Below are 21227 nucleotides of genomic sequence, written 5' to 3'. Positions count from 1 at the left end.
ATGCATGAAATCAGGATGATTTGAATCCTCAAATGCAATTTTTACAAAGTGTTTAATTTGAACGTTGATCAAGTGCTCACGAACACCAAACGAACATGAGCATCGAGCACTCTGGGTGCTTCAGGGAGCACCATGGTGCTCGCGAGTAAGCTGATTTCTATGGGTGAAATAGCCTCTGGTAAAAAAACAACGCTCCCGAAAGAAAACTTCTCACCTTGCTGCAGGCAAAATAATGAAACTGACTCCACAGTGTGAAAAATTCATTAAAAGTTAGGATCGTTTTTGTCCTTTTTTTATTTTTGTTAGACAAGTTCTATTTTAGCTGAGAAATATTATTGCGACGGCAGGTTTTTTTGTTAATATAGTGACGCCATCTGTAGTGAACAATGGGAAAATTACGTTATGAAGGATGCACGCGCAAGCGTCCAATTTGGTAACTCTACGTACACACACACTCACAACACGAATCTACATTCATATACACTATTTGAAAAACTAATGAAAGGTCCCAAATGACACGCATAAGGCTGAATGCACAAAACTCCACTATACTCCCGCACAAATGACCTCTTGTGGGGTAAAATGGAAGTAAATTGTCTCTTCCAGTCTTATTGGGACTGGAAACTGATGCAATACTTACAAACATCAGTTTTTAAAAAAATATATATTTATATTATTGCGTACAGGGTGTCCCATAAATTCGTAAATAGCTAAAAAATTCATAAAAATGGGAAGAACTGGTATATTTGAATGCGGTTAGAGGAAAAAGTTATCCTCTCGAAGAGGGATTTCCTTTCTGGAACAGAGAAAAATTTCCTTCAAATTCTTAACGATAGAGGGCCCGGGGGAACCAGTCTCGCAGGTGTGATTGGACCTGAACCTTTTTTTTTTTTTCAATCTCTTCTGTGTTCGAAACGTTCGTGAAGCTTCAGCCGCGATCCATGGCTGAAATAAAACGACTTCACCAATATTACTTGAATCACCATCGTCAACATCACAATGAATCTCTTATGTGAGCGAAGACATTGCATCATTCAGAGACAAAAAAACCAGATTCGAATCTATCCTGGACATTTCCATTCAACCTGAACACAATGGTGCCGTAAAACTCCGAAGGTCAATATCGATGTAATAATAACTTTGATTGATGTTTGCCACACTTGAGCCGATGCGTAACGGCTATAACTCGTAAACGCTGCAAAACGTACGATTTCGGTACTTTATGAAAGCAATGATCCATCTCGCTATAGCAGAACTTTCTTATTACTCGGCGTAATGGCCCACAATCGCCATTAATTAGTCTTGATTTCTCACGATTGACATACAAAAGTGCCAGAAATATATCTAATAAGACTCGAGCAAAGTGATATCAGCTAGACCCCCCTCATTTCTGCGTTTCCTGAAAAATTTATAACTGAAGACTAATAGCAGATAGTCATGGCCACATCTGGTCAGGGTATAGTTAACTTCAGAGTTTATTAGTGGGAAATGATTTCATGCTATCGATTTGCACGCTTTTCTTGCTATTCTAAGGTGCATTTATGGTTTTCCCGCCTATGGGGCCACACGAATTTCGCCACCCTTCTCTTATTCTACTGCAATTTTCTTGATCACTCTTTCCTCGAATTCGTCCCTTTATGTTATAAGCCACTTGCCCCTCCACTCCTGCAAGTACGCTTGTGCCTCTAAAGCATAGTTTCCCAACCTTTCTTGTCCCATCGCCCCCTTCATCAGAAAGTTTTTTCTCCCAGCGCCCCCCAACGCAATCTAACCCATAGAATCCTATGCTATACCCGTAGTTTCCACCGCTCCCCCCGGAACATTCCATCGCCCCCAAGGGGGGCGTTAACGCCCACGTTGATAATCACTGCTCTAAAGCCACTCTTTTACTCATTCACATGCCTGTACACTATTTCAGTCACTCAGATTAGCATTAACATTATAAAAATTCTCCCATTATACTAATTTTTTGGTCACTCACATGTTTGCGCACTGTTTTGATCACTCATCACATGCTTGCACACCGTTTTGGTCACTCTCGTGCTTGCACACTGTTTTTGTCACTCACATGCTTGCACACTGTTTTGGTCATTCACATGCTTGCTCACGCTCCAAGTCATTCACTGACCTTATAACTGGCTCTGTAGGTCACTCACTGACCTGGTCCCTCACTCTGTAGGTCACTCAATGACCTGGTCCCTTGCTCTGTAGGTCACTCGTTTGGTCATTCGTATGATTGTTTACGCTCTAACTAAGACCCTTTTTTGCTTGCAAATTCTCCTAGTCACTCAATAACCTTATCCCCCGCTGTTTGGGTCAGACTTATTGAGGGTTATATATACGAATTTCAACGCCCTTCTCTTATTCTATTAATTTTTTTGGCCTCTTATTCCTCAAACTAGCCACTCCTCTGAACCTGCCGCCCTTGGCTATATCATGCTAAGCCCCCCGTCCCCTCCAAATACGCAACTGTTGCATATTGCGTTCCTTGTTAATTGATCGAATATCTCGATACCCACTTCGAATAAAGCAATTAAACAATGTGTACAGTTTCCGGACCGGAGCTTTAAAAAGTAACAGGGTGTCCCAAAAATTTGTGAATAGATTAAAAATTAATAAAGATTGAGGGAATTTTCGTATTTGAATGCAGTTGGCGAAAATGTTATTCTCACGAAGAGTTTTTTTTTGGTACAGAAAAAGAAAGAAAATTTTAGTTGATGGAGGGTGTTGCAGGAAAGCAAATCACTGAAAATATGCAAATCCAAGTCATTTTTTTAATGCAGGTTGCATGATTAACAGCTTAGTTCTGAATTTTCCCGCTAATCAATAATTTTTGCATTGTGATGTTGACATTGGTGAAGTTCTTTTACCTCAGCCACCGAACGGCGTTTGAAGCTTTACGAACGTTTTGTACACACAAGAGATAGCACAAAAAGGCTCAGGTCAAATCACTGTTGTCGGACTGGGGTTTACAGCACTCTCTACCGACAAAAATTTGAACACTTCACCTTTCAACAATTTTTGCACGCTCTGTAGGGCTGGTTTTCTGGGACAAGGTGTTTAATCACGCTACTATGTGCAACCAGAACTGATCTTGACTACTACTTGTACTACTGAACATTTCGTGCTCGTTACAAACATTCTCATGGAACAGATATTTTCTGGATTTTACGCCGAGGTAAACCTTGAAAGAAAATTCACCTGGTCTTTCCGGGACTCGAAGCCACGCCATCTCGCACCTTGGCACAAAATTCAGAAAATATTTGTTTCCTTGATACGAGTAGATATATTGATCCTTATATTGCTTTGAGAAAAATCTGTCCATTTCTATTATTTGGGAAATTTCTAACAAAACTGGTGCATGCCGGAAAGTTATGTGTGTATCTATGCGTGACACTAACGCATTTATATTATCATAGTTGGAATTATTTCATGTTAAGAAGTGCTGCCATCTACCTTTTATATTTTCAATGAAAATGATAAATGCCTGAATTTTAGTGTTTAAGTAAGGATAGCGTTTAAAGTCATAGCTAATTTGGATAACGTACTCGTATTTCGAATTCCAGTTGTATTTTTCGAACGGAAATGTCTGATGAATTAGGCGTGCGTCGGGCATCAGTTGCTTTTGTTTCTTTTAAGCTTAACACTCTCTTTTGTTACCGTAATTTCGTTCGCCAACAATGAAAAAAACAAACAACAACAAAAAACTGTGTGTTCTTTGGTCATCATGTATATAAAGCTTCTTGGCGATGTATCTCAGTGTCGTTGGGGCCGCAGGTGATGTGGGTGCTCAAACAGCCACAGTAATTTGTATCTAAAAATGAACTGATTGGCATATTTACAGATCACTCATGTGACATGCGACACAGTTCCAGAGCACTTAAGCGGTGCAGGTCCACATCACTCAAATCAACCACGGTTCTATATCACTCAAGCGGCCCATTTACAGATCACTTAAGTTTAAGGCAACCACGCGACATATTTACAGATTACTTGAGTAACCCGCGACACCGTTCCAGAGCGTTTAAGTGACCAGCGGTGTGGGAGTCCACATTTTTTTCAAGTTCCCCGCTCATATTTTTCAGATCACTCGAATGACCCGCGGCAAAGTTCCAGAGCACTTGAGCGGCACATTAACAAATTACTTCAGCGACTTTTGGTGCTGTTCCAGATCATTTAAGTGGTCTACGACGCGCTTTCGAATAACAGCACGTGCTCCGTTTAAAGAAACGATAACCCCTTCAAAAAGTACTGTACAACACGCGTAACTCATTAGGTTACACTTGAAACTTTGACTGTTATAGGATTTTTCATTACAAAAACACATACACATAATTATGAATATTCTATTATATCTTAATAATCGAGTAATTTATAATCTTGAGAGTAACACAATAATAACTCCGCACGGATCGAATATCACATAATGTAAAAATTGGTAGGAAAGGTACGGATGATATTCCGCTATTAATTATCGCATGAATAACAGGTATGCTCAAAAAAAAAAAAAAATACAATCCTGGAATATTTTTGTACAGATGGCGCGGTGTACATCGTGAATGTGATAAAAAAATATGAAGATTCCGTAAAATAGGGCGCGTAGGCTGTTGAGAACCATTCCGGAGTCGGTATTGGATTCGTTCATTAAACGCTGACTAGACGCCATTTGCATGTTGTGTTGAAATCTCATTTGAAATTTTTGCATTTTTTAAAAATATTTATTCATCGGGGTTTCCGCCGTTTTGTACACGTCTTCGTCTCAGGGTTTTGAGCCGGACGGGGTGGACCGTTCCTTCTTCAACCTCCCACTCTCTTCTTATTCATAATACCGAATATCTGCTGTAACATTTCTTGCCATTCTTTTGTATACTCTTTGCGTAAACCTTGAAATTCCTTCTGTTGTTTTCCAGGGGTTGACGGCACGCGTCCTTGACCTTCGTGACGTAGACCTTCACCTCTGGCCCTACATAAGACGCCTTAATATTATATATAGTTATAAAGGGACTCAAGCCTTACAAAAAGTAGAGATTTTCTTTTTGAGCAATTAAGGCGTTCTCCCCTTTTTCCTTTTTTTCGAAGGAGGCCGAGGGTCTCCCTTGGTCTGAAACTCTGTCGGAAAGATGTGCTCGCGAGGTTTAAGTCTTCCGGTGCCGGTAGACCCTTGCTTTTGGGCACGCCTCACAGGGCCGTTTTAAGAGCATCATGGGCCCCCGGGCCAAGTGATTTTTCTGAGGCCCTACCAGGCAAATTGTTTAAAATTTCAACCAGATCTCATTTTTGTGAGGCCCCTTTCCTCTTGAGGTCCCCGGACCATTCCCGGGTGGGCCCATGCCTTAAGACGGCACTGACGCCTCATCGAGTATATCGTTTGAGTACCCTTAATTGTCAGACAAAGTTTTTTGAAAAGAGAACGTGAGCTAGACGGTCGGGGACGTCGAGGGTGGGTGCCTCCGACTCAAAAATCGAAAGAGGTCTTCAACTCAAGCGCACTCGACGGGTCATACGCCTATTCACTGGAAAATGATAAGACATAAAAAAAAAAGTCTCGAATTCGGAAATGTCTCATTCAGACCAATGTAGATCACCAGGGTGGCCCGCCCCGGTAGCGTCATCTTCACCTTGCACTCGGCGATGCAAGACCTCGTCAAAACTAACGACAATCTGAGTTTCCCGCGACAAGCTCACCACCAGGTCAACCTCTCGTAGTCAGCGACGCCCGTTCTCACCTTGGCTACCTGAACTGTCGGTAACTTTTCTCTTTTCCGTCGTACCCGCTTATTATTGTCCTCAAGCACGAGTAGCTTACATACTTGAATTTGCATCCTCCGCTATGTGATTTCTATGTCAGTATGAATATTTTTTCACGGTGGTCCCCTAGTAATCTGATTTCCATTGTTTAATTAAATAGAGTTTTTAGATTGGTTATTTAGTATGTGGTCTCATCGTGTCTCGCTTGTTTCTGTAAGTTCATAATTTTTAAAGAACGTGGATTGTATTTATAACACCCGTCTGCAATAAAATCAATAAAGTAAACAACTTACGGCATTGGCCATGGACACTAATTCGGGTTTATGTCGGAGGAAAAGCTTCACAACTTCGGGATGGTCGTTCTCCGCCGCTAGAAGTAGAGGAGTTTGTCCAGTCTGGAATGTAAAAAAAATAATAGTGCGCAATGATATATGGGAAAAAACAAAACAGAGAATAATGAACAAGAAACATCATGATTTCAACCCGTTAAAGACTAAATGTTAATAAGCCTATGTTAATAATATAAGTTATTGTGGAATAATAGTAAAATCATATGCTCTCTTATTGTATTTTTCGTTCTATAAAAGAACTTTTCTAAAACTTTTATAGAGTAATGCCGGCCTAAACAATTTCTAGATATTTTGTCATAGATTGTCATTGCTTGGACTTATCAGTTGCCAAGGCGACTGGTCTCGAATTTTGCGATTCAAGTTTTCCCATGGAATGATTGGCTTTTATTTTCTAATGTTAAGGAATTTACAGTTACCCCTCTCAATTTATTGATATTTACATTTTGTTTTCGACACGATGTATTTGAAATTAACAAATCTTATATATAAATGTGAAAGTATGTATGTATGTATGTATGCTCTTTATACAAATCTACAGTTTTAGACCGATCGTCGCCAGATTTTGCACATATACCAAACAGGTCCGGGATTGAACCGTAGGCTACTTTAAAAGCTCGTCAGAGCTGGGTAAATGCCCGAAATGGGCAAAAAACTGTCGGGCAACAATGCTTTTGGGGCCTCAACAATCACTTTCGGAACGTTTACTTTGGTTACCGTGGTTTCCAACAATGCGTTTCAGACGGGAATATGTTCCTTTACAATGGTTTGTCACACCTTTAATTCTGTTATTATAACAGTTTATTCCTTTACAACGGTTTGTCACCATTCCAATCCTCCCAGTAATTAAAAAAAACCCGGGAAGCGCCGGGTATTTCTGCTAGCCTATATACAGGGTGTCCTGTAAGTGCTAATGCGGCCTTTATCTCATCAACCGCCCATCGTAGAGGTATAGTTTTAATTTAAAAAATGCTTAAAAGCCGTTTGAATAATATTCGCTGCACAAGTTGGTTGAACGTATGACGTCGCTAACAACAGAGGACATCAATTACGACGACAAAATTTGGAATAAAAATGTTCAACGCCAGCTGATGAACTCAATGCTTGCCTCAAATTATCAACACTCTGGCACGAAGTTAAAAAATTATCATTATCCACCAACATGCGAGCAAAATGACTCAGCACTGCTATCATTTTCGCATCAGTTGATCAAACTTGGCAATGGAAGAATTCCCGTTGACCCAAGCACTGGACTGATTACGTTCCCAAATGGATTTTGCCAATTGTTGAACTCAGTTCAAGAATTTACTCAGACAGTCTTCTCAAACATTCAACAAAATCACCGAAACCATGAGTGGCTTTGTGAGAGAGTGATTCTGGCATCGAAAAATGACAGTGTGAACAATATCAACGAAAAAATCCTAAAAATTATTCCTGGAGACCACATCTTACAAATCGGTTGACACTTTCACAGACTCAGCGCAGACAGTTCTGTATCCTGCAGAATTTCTGAAGTCTTTGTGTATCCACAAGCGATTGCCTCAAGTTTTTAATTAAAATATTTAAAAATAAAAGTAATTTTTTCTTATTTGATGTAGAAATTTTTTTTGATTAAGAAATAATTATTAAGCTATACATATATAAATTTTTTACGGGGCGGGCAACGTCGCCGGGTATCAGCTAGTTAATATATATAAACTTACCTAAAAACTTATATAAATATTTCTGAAAACCTCTTTTAGACGTCACAAATGTATACACGAAAAGCAAACAAATGAAAATAAATATATGATAATTACATTGTCTATTGCGTTGGCATCTGCTCTCATTTCCAGAAGCACTTGACAAACATCCAGTTTTCCATTCTCCGCCGCTAGATGGAGAGGCGTCCTTTTGGTCTATCAAATAAAAGAATAGAGTTGAATTAAAGTGTTTCATATTGGTGAAGAATACATATATATATATATATATGTTGCACTTTGACTATAACACGAATAAATTTACGAATAAAAATAAATTTAATAATAAATTTATTAATGTTATAAATTTGTCTATAACGTTAATAAATTTACTGTTTCATTGTTAAAGCAGTCATGAAGGTAAGTATCAAAGAAAAATCTTCCCAATGGATGTGTCGGGCCCCTCTTACCAGAGTTAAAGCATCCAGTACCGCTCCATATTGGCTAACCAGCTTATGGACGATCTCCGTGTAACCGTTCCTGGCAGCTAAATGCAATGGTGTCATTCCTTTCTTTGAACGAGCGTTGGCGAAAGCTTTGTGCTTCAGCAGTATGTCGACGACTTCACCGTGTCCGAATTCACCGGCTAGATGGAGAGCGGCTTTACCACCCTATATATGAGACGATCATAATTCCATAATTACCTCAATTATTTCAGTCCAATATTTGAATTCGATGGCAATTAATTTTTTTGATACATTGATTGACTATACACATGAAAAAAAAAGTCGCTGAATAATTTGATTCATGACGAATTGTGGTATTAAAGGGATGGCAGAGTTCACAAGATACTAAAACGCTTGAGCAGTCAATCCTATTGCCTGTATCAGCTCCTTACCTCGTCGAAGACGTCCACTCTGGCAGAGTTCTGCAGAAGCAACTTCACCACTTCTGGATGACCTTTCTGGCAAGCGTATAGCAACGGCGTCCAACCATTCTGAAACATTAAATCACAGAATTATCAGAAACTTCCGACACAACAAAAATAACTACAAAGTAAAAGTTTTATGAATAAAAGTAATTATTCATGGAGATGTAAACTATCGATTATATTGCTATAGACCGGGAGGTGGGTCGGATGCGGTCCTTGAAGTGATTTTGTGCCGCTCCCGACGAGGTAAAAGCACCGTGTACTAATGGTTATCATCATTTGAGCTATCGGTTCCAACACAGCCGGATTCCGGATTTAACAATCTGCTCACAAACTACTTATTTCGAATGACGAAAGCAATTTTAATGATTAATTTAAATAATGTGAAACTTATACGCCGAAGTGGCACCACTGGTGCGGCAAGCGACGCTGCAGCTGACCATCCTGTTGGCCCATGAACAGAAAGAAGTTGGCCACCTCTGCTCTATAGACGTACTAGAAGTACATTATTGGCAATCAGAATATATTTTGTGTTACAGTTTTTGATTTTACATTGATGACCTGACTTAACCCTTATAACGGCAATGACGAGATATCACGCCTAACATGATGCTTTTCATTTCGGCAATCCTGAAGTACCTCGCCTTCTTAAAACCCTCTCATTTCGACAATGACGATCCCACACCGGCTTGTGAAGGCCTAACATCCGTATATAAAACATGTTTTCCTTCCTTCCAACCAGTCAATCAATTGCCAGTGGGCGGAGAGCCAGCTTTTGTTCAAAGTCGCCCATAGATGGTGATAGACCTGAGTGGTGCTCGGTTTGAAAGAAAGAAAAGCATAATTATCAGGAAACGATAGTTTTTCTCCTCCTTGTTTTTCTATTTTTATTTTTGGTGTTGGTTGGGGGAAGCATTTATCAGCTAACTCAATAAGGAAAAAAAAATCTTGTAAAATAGGTAGTAATTCCTATAAGGTTTAGTGATTTCCTTAGTGGCAGATATAATGCGGAGCAGGAAAATTTTAAGAACTTCTTAAAGGGTTAAGACGCCTTGAAAAATCCCTAGCGAGCTCATCAAGGGTAGAAAAACCTGTTTTCTGTTCAATGTGACGTCTAATCGTGGAAAAAAACCAAAAAACAGCATAGAAGGATAGCCATTGTCTGCAGTGCCATAACACTGACGTCACAACGTCTCAAAATGATTTTTTTCTTCAGTTACACTCATTTTGGAAAAAGCTTGAAGGCTTTTGACATTCTTGAAAAGCAATTTTTCCTCGAGAAAGTCGCATAAAATAAAAGATATAAATGAATAGCATTATTACTATTATTATTAGGGCTTGGATTTTTATGCCCTAAAGATGAAACGTCGTTGCTGATAGGTTAAAAAACCTGAATTTACCGATCAGCAATGACGTTTCATCTTTAGGGGCATAAAAATCAGAGCCCTAATTATTATCGTTTGCTTGAGGCCGAAGCCCGTGAGCATACCTTGCTATAACGATACTCCTGCGGACAAAGAAAAAATGTCGTCGTAGAGGGATTATCGTTACATCAAGAGATAGCATTATCTCATCGGGCCCCCAAAAAATTTTTGCTGTTGACATTTCTTGTAAATTGGCGTTGTTAATGCCACGATAACATGTATTTACAAGAGTTCATCTACAGCAAAAAAAAAAAAAAAACTAATTGTGTCAGTTGATGTACTACTCTGTCTGGTTCTGTGTGCTAGTTTGATGAATAAAATGCCGTTAGTTGTTTCACCTCGTAAAATGGTTTACAGCACAATACCTTTGTGTACTACACAGAAAGTAGCTCCACGTAATTCAATTAACCCTTTCGGAGGGCAGTTAGTGCAAACACTAATGTCATTAAATATTCTCGAAAGATTAAACACGGGAGAGGAATTAAAAAAAATATATTGAAGGTGATTTTTTGAGTGAAATATAAAAAAATATCATTGTAGCTGTTAAGAAATTATCCGCAAAAAATATTGTTGTAGAGGAATTTATAGTAAAAGAAATCATTGTATCGAGAGGGGAGTTTAGGCAATATTCCAAATAAGATTCTGAAAATATCGTTGTAGGAGGATAAAATTCAAAAACCTCTCACGACTGAAGGATTGACGTGTGATATATATCTATGTTACGTTTCGCTCAATTTTTTCTCTCAAAAAAATGCAGATAAGATGATTCAGTCATGTAGGAAAATTTAAAAGATGTATTCACGTCAATCCGATATAGACTGACGTACCAACTTGATAGGGTATGAATCACCATAAAAAGTTGAAAATCACTCTAAAAAGTGCTTGAAATGTCAAATTCTTGCATGTCGGAACCTCATTTAGACCGACTAACTTTGTACTCGTTTTTCTATAATCACCCAAATCTGTAATGAGATACCAATCTGAGAAACAAGGGAAAAATTAGAGAAAAATCGGAATAAAAATAAAGAAAAAGAAAACTGAACAGTATCCACACTCCACCCTGAAGAAAGAGTCCAAGTTCAGTGGAGCAGTAGCCAATGACAGGGAGCCCTACAACCCCCCCCCCCCCCTACGTGATTTGACTCATTCGGAATTATCTGGAATGGGGACAGTTGCCCAACTTTCATGTCAACTAAGCACGAACTCATAGACAGAAAGAGAAAAGAAAACTTATTGAAATGTCACCGCAGTTTCCGTGACTAAACCGGAGTCTCCAAAGGTCAACACGGATAAATAGTTTCAGTGCAGTAAAGGAATGGCTTTTTTAGAACGGAATAATTGAGAACCAACAAGCATTATTTTATGAAAATAACTGAAGAAAATTGCACAGCAAAATATTATATTTTGTTGTATATTCAATGATTTACCATTAATTAATCGGTATCAAATCCTTGATCACATTATTGATCGGGTTTCCGAAAATTTACGTTAAGTCGAAATTACAGGATGAACAGTTCCAAAGAGTAAGTAATGTTGCTAACTTGGTTGTTTTACAGCTAAATGTAAGACAAAAAACTCATTTGGCGAAAAAAACATTTTAATGGAAAACATTAGCATTTGTATAAACTGCTGGCAGGCACTGTATATGCTGATCATTAGCATATACGATGCCTGTCAGCAGTTTACATTAAAATGTGTCAGAAATAATTCTAGAGTAAGTTAAAAGCCTTCAACATTGCGAGGCTACAAACCTTCTGATATGATGAGATACGCTATACGTTACTCATCGTTTCAACAGAACGACGTGCTACAAATTTAACAGAGGTAGAACAGCGGTAACACAAATGCATTTGCAGTGACCGTGACCGTTGAGCGATATATAGAGCGCCGAGTTCAAAAAAGCCCCGTTCTCCTTCATCATGGAGTAACACAATGTTACATTGGTATAAAATATGGCATAAAAATTATAATTTTTGAAGGAGGAAAATGAAAAAAAAGAAGAAAAAGTAACATTTTGTTGCGGAAAACTGTCTTATCAACCAGTTTGTCACACATTTGATGTCTTTGTTCACGAGACTCTCTTAAACATTGCCTTAAAAGATGAACTATTAAATGTTTGAATATTTGCAAAAATATATATACATGTAAACTGAAGAGCCAAAAAAACTGGTACAGGCATGCATATGCAAATAAAGAGATATGGAATCAATCAGACTACGGCGCTGCGGTCGGCAACGCCTATATAACGCAACAAGTGTCTGGCATAGTTGTTAGATCGGTAACTGCTGCTACAATGGCAGGTTATCGAGATTTAAGTGAGTTTGAACGTGGTGTTATAGTCGGCGCACGAGAGATGGGACATAGCATCTCCGAGGTAGCGATGAAATTTGGATTTTCACGTAAGACCATTTCATGAGTGTACCGTGAATATCGGGAATCCGGTAAAAAGTTAAATCTACGACATCGCTGCGGCCGGGAAAAGATCATGCAAGAACGGGACCGACGAGAATCATTAAACGTGACAGACGTGCAACCCTTCGACAAATTGCGGCAGATTTCAATGCTGGGCCATCAACAAGTGTCAGCGTGCGAACCATTCAACGAAACATCATCGATATGGGCTTTCGGAGCCGAAGGCTCACTCGTGTACCCTTGATGACTGCACGACACAAAGCTTTACGCCTCGCCTGGGCCCGACAACACCGACATTGGACTGTTGAGGACTGGAAACATGTTGCCTGGTCTGACGAGTCTGGGTTCCAATTGCTTCGAGCTGATGGACGTGTACGGGTATGGAGACAACCTGATGAATCCATGGACCCTACATGTCAACAGGGGACTGTTCAAGCTGGTTGAGGCTCTGTGATGGTATGGGACGTGTGCAGTTGGCGTGATATGGGACCCCTGATACGTCTATATACGACTCTGACAGGTGACAGGTATGTAAGCATCCTGTCTGATCACCTGCAACTTGGACAATTTCAGCAGGGCAATGCGACACCCCACACGTCCAGAATTGCTACAAAGTGGCTCCAGGAACACTCTTCTGACTTTAGCTGGCCACCTAAATCCCCAGACATGAACATTATTGAACATATCTGGGATGCCTTGCAACGTGCTGTTCAGAAGAGATCTCCACCCCTCTCTTACTCCTACGGATTTATGGACAGCCCTGCAGGATTCATGGTGTCAATTACATCCAGCACTACTTCAGACATTAGGCGAGTTCATGCCACGTCGTGTTGCGGCACTTCTGCGTGCGCGCGAGGGCCCTACACGATATTAGGCAGGTTCTACCAGTTTTTTTGGCTCTTCAGTGTATTTATTATATTTTCAAAGCATTCAGTAGCATTAGAGAAGAATGATCCATCCTAAACAAACACAACTCAAATTTTGTAAACAAAACACGTGAATGACGATTGCTGAGTGTTATCAAAAAAAATTTACACTAAAGGAAAAAACCGCGAATACGGGGGGAGGGGCCGACTGTAGTTAGTGAGTGAAAGAGTGGTTAGTGTTGATGAGTAAGCGAGTGATAGAGTGAGCGACCTAGAGATAGAATAAGTGACCTAGTGAGTGAGTGTTATGGTGAATGAGCCAATGGCAGACTGAGTGATCTAGTGAGTGAGCGAGTGACAGAATGAGTGACCTAGTGAGTAAGAATGTGACCTGGTGATTGAGTGTGTGACAGAGTGACCGAATTGGTCAGGGAGTAACAGAGTAAGCGATCTGATGAGTTAGTGATGGAATGGGTGACCTAATTAGTGCGTGAGTGACAGAGTGAGGTACCACGTGATTGAGTGTATAACAGAGTGAGTAACCTAGTGAGTTGATGATAGAATGACCTAGCGAGTGCATGAGAAAGTGAGCAACCTAGTGATTGATCTAGGGAGTAAATGAGCCACCTAGAGATTAAGTGAGTGACCGGAGAGTGATCGAGTGACATAATGAGTGACCTGGTGAGGAGCAAGTGATCCAGGGAGTAAGTGAATGAGTGATATAATGAGTGAGTTAGTGATATAATGAGTGATATAATGAGTGAGTTAGTGATATAATAAGTGAGTTAGTAATATAATGAGTGAGTTAGTAATATAATGAGTGAGTTAGTAATATAATGAGTGAGTTAGTAATATAATGAGTGAGTTAGTAATATAATGAGCCTCCTGGTGAGTGAGTGAGTGAGCGAGAGCGAGCTAGCTTTTGTGACAGGCTGGTTTCGCTCATTCATTCACTCCTCGATCATTCATTCAATCACCTCGAACTGATGTTGGTGAATTTTCCCAGCGATGAATTTTCCATTCCGTGAATTGTTGTCAGTGATTTGCTGGCGGTGAATTTTCCGGACACGACTGGAACCTACATCTACATTTCAAAGACTATCGATATATTCCTGTTTCTGACTTTTTTTTCGGATGTCTCCATACTTGAGGCAAGATTCAGATTCGGCTAAAAACTCAGCTCAACAAACTGAAACACCATCTCCAATTAAATAGTAAAATATCCGTGCTCGACAGTGAAACTATTCCATAAATATTGCTGCTGATGATTGTCAACTATTATTAAACTCTTTCGTAATTGAGAACAATATGGTCGACTTACCTGCGCAATCCAATTGCACGCACCCTGCAGCATGCTCGGTTCTATGAGCGAGAGTATTTCTTTCAAGATGTCGGCGTTTCCTTCTCTGCTACAATAGTGGATAGGTGTCATTCTAGTCTGTTGAAGATAACGAAATTTCAATCGATGTTTATCATACCAAGGAATATTCAACGTCATCTGCATTTTAAATCAGGAAACCCATATTGATTCTCGAGCAACTCACGTCATTGTTTGGGACGCCGACGTCCCCTCCATTCTGTAGGAGTAAGCGCACCAAGTCCTTGTCTTCCGTTGGATGATGAGCTTGACTTTTCGTCACCAGAGCCGAATAGTGCAGGACTGACTCACCATGCTGCAAAAAAAGAAGAAAAAAATACATAGTGATGACCTTGATGCTACTTTAAAAAGCATTTCGGCAAATATTTCTGACGGAATAGATACGGATTAAGTAATATTATTCAATTAGAAAAACTCCATTTATACTATGTTCTGAGAGTTGACGAGTGTCGAGCCGTTGTCTTCGGGATGGATTTTCTTCCAGTGGTCCAGTAAACTCCTCGCTACAGCGTAATGGCAATTCCTTGTCGCAACGTGGAGCGGAGTCTCACCAGTCTGGAAACAGTAAAAGCGGAATCTGAAGGCAGGCAGTTCTTTTTGGGTGATGAACATGGACTATAAAATTAATGGTTTGAGCTGTCTCTGACTCAAAAAACGGAAGTATTACACACAAAGTCGTTAAAATTTTTTTCAAACACTCTGCCGGTTCAACATTCGCAGCGCTACGCAGTGCCGAGCCGCCCGCTCATAAACCTGTTTTTTGAAGTGTGGCTGACGTGATGCTGAATGAGATTTCGACGACAAAAAGGTTTTTTTTATCGGCTCGGCATCGCATAGTGTGGCGGGTCTGGATTCGGCTTTAGACGTGTTCCAATGATCGGATTTTCCTCAAAATTGTTGTTTATATTCAGATCACGAGGAACATACTTTTTTATTTAAAGAAAATATATTTCGGGTTCCTAAATCGCCAGGAGATTGCGGCGTTTCAAGAACGGGTAATTAAAGCTAGGAAGTTTATTTTAATTAAAAAATTTGCTTAGTAGCTTAGTATAATGTTGGCTTTCTCTGCCAAGGATCAATTGAAACGGTAACAGAGAGTGATCACATGACTTCAGTCGCAGAAATTCGACTCAAGTAAATTTTCCTGATGAACTCAATCTTTATTAGAATTCCAAAAATCCCTAAGTACACTTATTAAAAATAGATGGGTGCCCTCTTCCTCCTCCTAACCAGATCACGGTCGCAGCTCTGTCTCAATGAAGAAATACAAGCAGGTGGTCGAAGAAGACCTGGGCCATGCTGGAAAATGTGCGCGTATGTGTTGAGAACTTAGTTTCTCTGTAGTGCTGTCATCTGCCATAAATTTTTCTAACTATGAGTGAAGTGTAATGAGATTGAATATTTGTTCCGTAGCGAGACTTTTTACCGCGACGATTTATTCGCATTCTCGCCTTGAAGTTGGGAACCAGAGAAAACCAACTTCAGCCGACAGCGTCGTCTTCCTGGTCCTACACCCGCGACAAGTTTCCTGAAGCTTCTACGACATGCGTAGTAATCCCTTATTCATTGTTGTAATCGACACTTTTACTTTGCATCGAAAGCTCTGTATACCGCTATAATGAAAGAGTGTGATAGCACGCGTTGACAAACCGTTTTTTCCAATTGAATCCAAGGTCACAACCCTTTTATTCGAGCGACACGGGTTTTTTTCAAACTTCAGAAGTCACCAAAATATGGCAACCCTGCTCTCATCATTGAGGAGAGCACCAAGAAAATTTCTTCCTTCCAGTCACAGTCTATTATCGAAGGAAGAAGAAATACTCGTATATATAATCTTTCATCTCTCTCTAAAGGTTTTATGCTTGTGTTTGTGGGGAAAATGCTTTTTCTCTCTCACTTCGAAGATTACTCTAGAACTTTCTCCCCTTTTTTTGGTGGCTTCAATTCCATGTTGACATGGGGAGAGTGAAAAATAATTTGCAACCCAGGTTACGTTGCAAAAAGTTTTTTGACTTGACGTGCACTATCACCCCTCTTATTTCGGAATTGGATATCCTGTACATGCATTTTGACTCTTGCGGTAGAGTGGCTCGAGTAAAGTTCGAGTATATTTATTTTGAAAACATTAATGTGGGGTGACCATACGTGTCATATTTCCCGGGACAGTCCCGGTTTTTTCTATTGTTTTGGCTGTCCCGTGTTTTTCGAAAAAAATGTTCCGGTTTCTTACGTATTTTCAAAGAAGCCAACTTGACTTTTTATTCTTCATTTTATTCTTCAAATCAACAATTAAAATTATCTTCCCAATTCAGAAATTACATTAATTACGAATAGAAATCTGAATATTCATCTCACATATGTATTTGTCATTTTTTTAAATTTTAATTTACTGCAATTCGAAGTGGCACTTCATTTCCCGCGATTGGTGACCTTTCTGTAATTTTAGCAAGAGTTGGCAATTTTGCATCATTTTAGGTGATAATATGCAATGTCCCGTATTTTCACGTATTTCGAAGCCAAATTTACAGTACTTCCCTCGAGCAAATATGGTCATATAATTAAATGGTTTGTTTTCAAATTTCCGTTGCATTCGGTTTTCAAGATAACGAAATTCATTTTGCAAATTTGCATATATTTTTCACGAAAACACTATCTCATTTTCCTCTCGAGCATGAGCAAATACCTCACCAGGAATTTTCTCTTTAAAAATCTCTCATGACCTGCACAGCTTAAACACTAATTTGCATTAAAATACCCTAGGATGACTGAAAATTTTCTCTAAGAAGTGGGACTAACTCTATACACAAAAATGAATAAAATACTTGAGCCGCGAAATTTAGCATAAGCTGTTTCCTTACCAGAGATTTTTGTAGAAGATCCGCTTTATCCTGAAGAAGCAGAGCAACAGTGTTCAGGTGACCGTGCCTTGCGGCGAAATGAAGAGGTGTTTCTCCATCCTTCGAATAGCGATAGAACATCGTAAAATGATAAGAACGATTGTCAATAAAATAACTTATTTTTATTTAAATGCCAGTATTAGATATCATATAAAAGCTATATCATACACAGGCTGTCCCAAGTTGTTTGCGAAGAGGATATCTCTACAACCGTTGACTTCAGAAACATACTTTCAATTACGAAAAGTTTGCAAATGACGTACGGTTACTCAAAATGTCTCAAATTTCCCCACAAGGGTTGTATATATATATATATATACATAGAAAAAAAACCATTTTATTTAGATCCTGTATGTTAAAATTTGTGAAATAGAAATTCGTCTCTGAAAAGTCATTTACAAAAAATTGCATATTTTTAAATGCAATATTAAGGGAGATATTTGACTTTGAAATTTTCAGCAAATATTGAGGAACGATAGAGGGTGACGATTGAGCCCAGTGATTGAGGGCGTGGTTCACCAATTGCAAAACGTAAATGTAATTGAGTTTCATAAATGCTGCAATTGTCAAAATAATTGTCAGAAAATGTAATTGTTGTTTATTGTGAATAAAAAATAAAATGTGGTTGAGCTCACCCTATTTGTTTGCTGTCCCTAAAAATAGCAACTTTTGAGCCAATTAGAGCTTGCCAACACAGCGATAAGTTGCCGAGACATTGTATAAATTTATATATTTCATATCTCGATGAATATTGTGTTTAAAAATACGAAATCCTTTGCAAAATGACTCTTCAGCGTGGAATTTACATTTCAATAACTGGAAATTTCCGCACACGGAGACCGTGTAAGAAGTTAATTCCTTCATTTTTTATGCATACTAGCCCACAAACAATATTTGAGATTTTTGGTAATTTCACGTAATTTGAAAACGTTTTGCAAAAAAAAAAAAAAAAAAAATAATAGTACGTTTCCAAAGTCAATGGTTGCAGAGAGAATTGATGTGCAAACAATTTGGGACAGCCTGTATAATTCACACACATAATGGATTCCATAAACATGCAGATGTGAGATTCAAGATGTTAAAAATACACAAAGTCTTACCTCTTGGGTTGCATCTACTTCGGCACCACTTTTCAGAAGCAACTCGGCACATTTTTCTCCACCTTGAGTCCTCGCGGCAATGTGCAGAGGCGTTTCTCCAGACTTTCAAAATATAGACGTATTATAATAGTAATTGGGAAAGGAATCAACATTTACGTTGTGAATTTCTACAACCAAGTGATTACAAAGTATAAAGATAAATTTGTCAGTCATCCTGAAACACTTACTTTGCCAGCTTTCAGGCGGATCTGAGCACCATTACCTAGAAGCGTCTCGACGACTTTCGGTTGACATGATTGTACTGCAATGTGCAAGGCAGTTTGGCCGTCCTGTTTGTAAAAAAAAAAAGTACATTCACATAATTTCACATTGCTGTTTGCACTAAAACCATTCCAATGCTTGAATTATCAATTTAAATAAGATTTTATGGACTTGAGCCAAAAAATTAAATAATGCGTGAGGATGCGCCTAAGTATTAAAACCTGTACTTAGATCATCAACATATTTAAATAAAGATTAGCAATCCAACTACTCCACTGTTGAGACGTTAACTTCGATCATGTTGCATCGCTGCCAAGTCTCCAGGATTTACCTTAAGTCTCCCGGATTTCTACTCCATCTCCCGAACTCGCGAAAAATTCTTATATCTCCTGAATTAAGACCGTGATAGTAAAAACTCCCTACTTATGGGGAAGAAGATCATTTCCATATAATTTGATAGGAAAAAATGACTGTTACTTCCGTTTTTAATCCCCGAAACGATGTTATAAGTGTAATGTAAATTGTCGTCACTGCGTCAAATCACAAAAAATATTATATTTTCGTAGGAAAAGACAAAATTCGTCAAACTGCCAGCGTCAAATCGGCTTTCCGACATCCGATATTGGCGAGATGACTCGTGTCTACTTTGACTTTACGCTGCAATTTTTCGTCGGCCCGCTAAATATCCCTCTCATTTTCGCCGGTCCGCAAAACGGTTTAACTATTTTTACCGGTCCACAGGTGTGAAAATATGAAAACACAGGTCTAAATGGTAGTAAATCGCATCTGTAGCGAAAGTTCATGAATTCATGGTCCCGACAGTAAAACGAAGAAGGTACTCACGTTTGTCTTGATGTCAACGCTCTCACCCTTATTTAGCAGAGATCGCACCACATCGACGTGTCCGGCTGCAGCGGCGATATGCAAACATTTGGCACCAGACTGAGAGACAGTAAAAAAAAAAAGACATGGTTGAGACATTATTATGAATGTGCAATTCTACAGCTTTTAAATCTACATTAAGTATACAAAATAAATACAATGAAACTTCCATAGGCGGCTACCTCTTTTCCGTGGATTCATCCTTCCCTTCGCGGTTTCTCCGGGTACCGATATAATATAGGCTCCATAGCATAATACAAACCCCTCCCTCTCCCAATCCGCGGCCACCTACATGCGGTCAGCGACCAAAAAAAAGCAGCCAATAAGCCTGTTGGTTACATTCACTCCAATGTAACCGATAAGCTTATGGGTTGCATTTTTATATATATAAAGTCTTATAAAATAACTTTTATTAAATTTTTGTAGTGTAATATCGGTTTTATACCTAAGCGTTGTTGGTAAATTTGTTAAATACTGAAAACATTATCACTTCTGCCGCGATTATCAATATAATAACCAAGTGTCGCTAGTAAATTTGATAAATACCTCAAATTTATCGCCTTTATGTGTGATTATGCATAATGCTTAAGTGTAATTGGGGAATTTGATTAATATGAAAAAAAATTCCAAATGAGTTTAGTATGTGTATATGTGATGAATATAGTCGCGCCCCGATATAATGATAATAAATTTTACGATCGTACTCCGATATAATGATAACAAAATTTACGATCGTACCCCGATATAATGATAACAAAATTTACGATCGTACCCCGATATAATGATAACAAAATTTACGATCGTACCCCCGATATAACGATACAATACATGCAATCTCATGTATGATACAATAATGTGTAACAATATATGATACAATACATGAATTATCATTGCAGTCATATAGTACGATTTATCATGTTTAACAACGGCGCGACGCTTGGATATTATGCATAATCACAGGTAAAAGTGATAAAAGTGATAATTTTTTAATACTTATTAAATTTTAGCAATGACGCTTGAGTAATATGCATAATTACAGGTAAAAGTGATTAATTTAGGAAAATTTATTAAATTTATCAACCACTTTTGGATGCTATGCATAATCGCCAATATTTCAGTTTTGCAGTTATTTTTCAATAAATTATTCATGAAACCTAAAACTTTTCGAAATAATTTCATCACATACACCAAAATGCATTTATTTATTGTGTGTGTTTTTAGGCTATTTAAAAACACATTAGCTGAAATACTGAACAAATAAAGCTCATTTTGAACGATTTGTCCTCTTGTCAAAAGCAAAAT

General features: G+C 38.7%; 1 protein-coding gene across 1 annotated transcript in view; it reads right to left on the bottom strand.

The window, feature by feature from the left end:
• LOC149084433 (uncharacterized) overlaps positions 1-21227 on the bottom strand; it is a 98940-nt gene that overhangs the window by 14761 nt on the left and 62952 nt on the right. Inside the window, exons 8-18 of the mRNA XM_089235315.1 lie at positions 19887-19985; positions 19010-19111; positions 18783-18884; positions 17644-17742; positions 15212-15340; positions 14952-15080; positions 14729-14845; positions 8673-8771; positions 8245-8445; positions 7895-7993; positions 6042-6143 (exon numbers count right to left, since the gene is read on the bottom strand). Coding sequence (XP_089091441.1) covers positions 6042-6143; positions 7895-7993; positions 8245-8445; positions 8673-8771; positions 14729-14845; positions 14952-15080; positions 15212-15340; positions 17644-17742; positions 18783-18884; positions 19010-19111; positions 19887-19985 — 1278 coding nt within the window. The remainder of the gene's footprint in view (positions 1-6041; positions 6144-7894; positions 7994-8244; positions 8446-8672; positions 8772-14728; positions 14846-14951; positions 15081-15211; positions 15341-17643; positions 17743-18782; positions 18885-19009; positions 19112-19886; positions 19986-21227) is intronic.

The sequence above is a fragment of the Pholcus phalangioides genome, unplaced genomic scaffold (assembly GCF_987345545.1).
Source record: "Pholcus phalangioides strain wild (caught in Gottingen) unplaced genomic scaffold, Ppha-v1.0 ptg000008l_1, whole genome shotgun sequence".
In the NCBI taxonomy this organism is placed as follows: domain Eukaryota; kingdom Metazoa; phylum Arthropoda; class Arachnida; order Araneae; family Pholcidae; genus Pholcus; species Pholcus phalangioides.
Note: the sequence above shows the minus strand (reverse complement) of the source record. Positions and strands in the feature narration are given on the sequence as shown.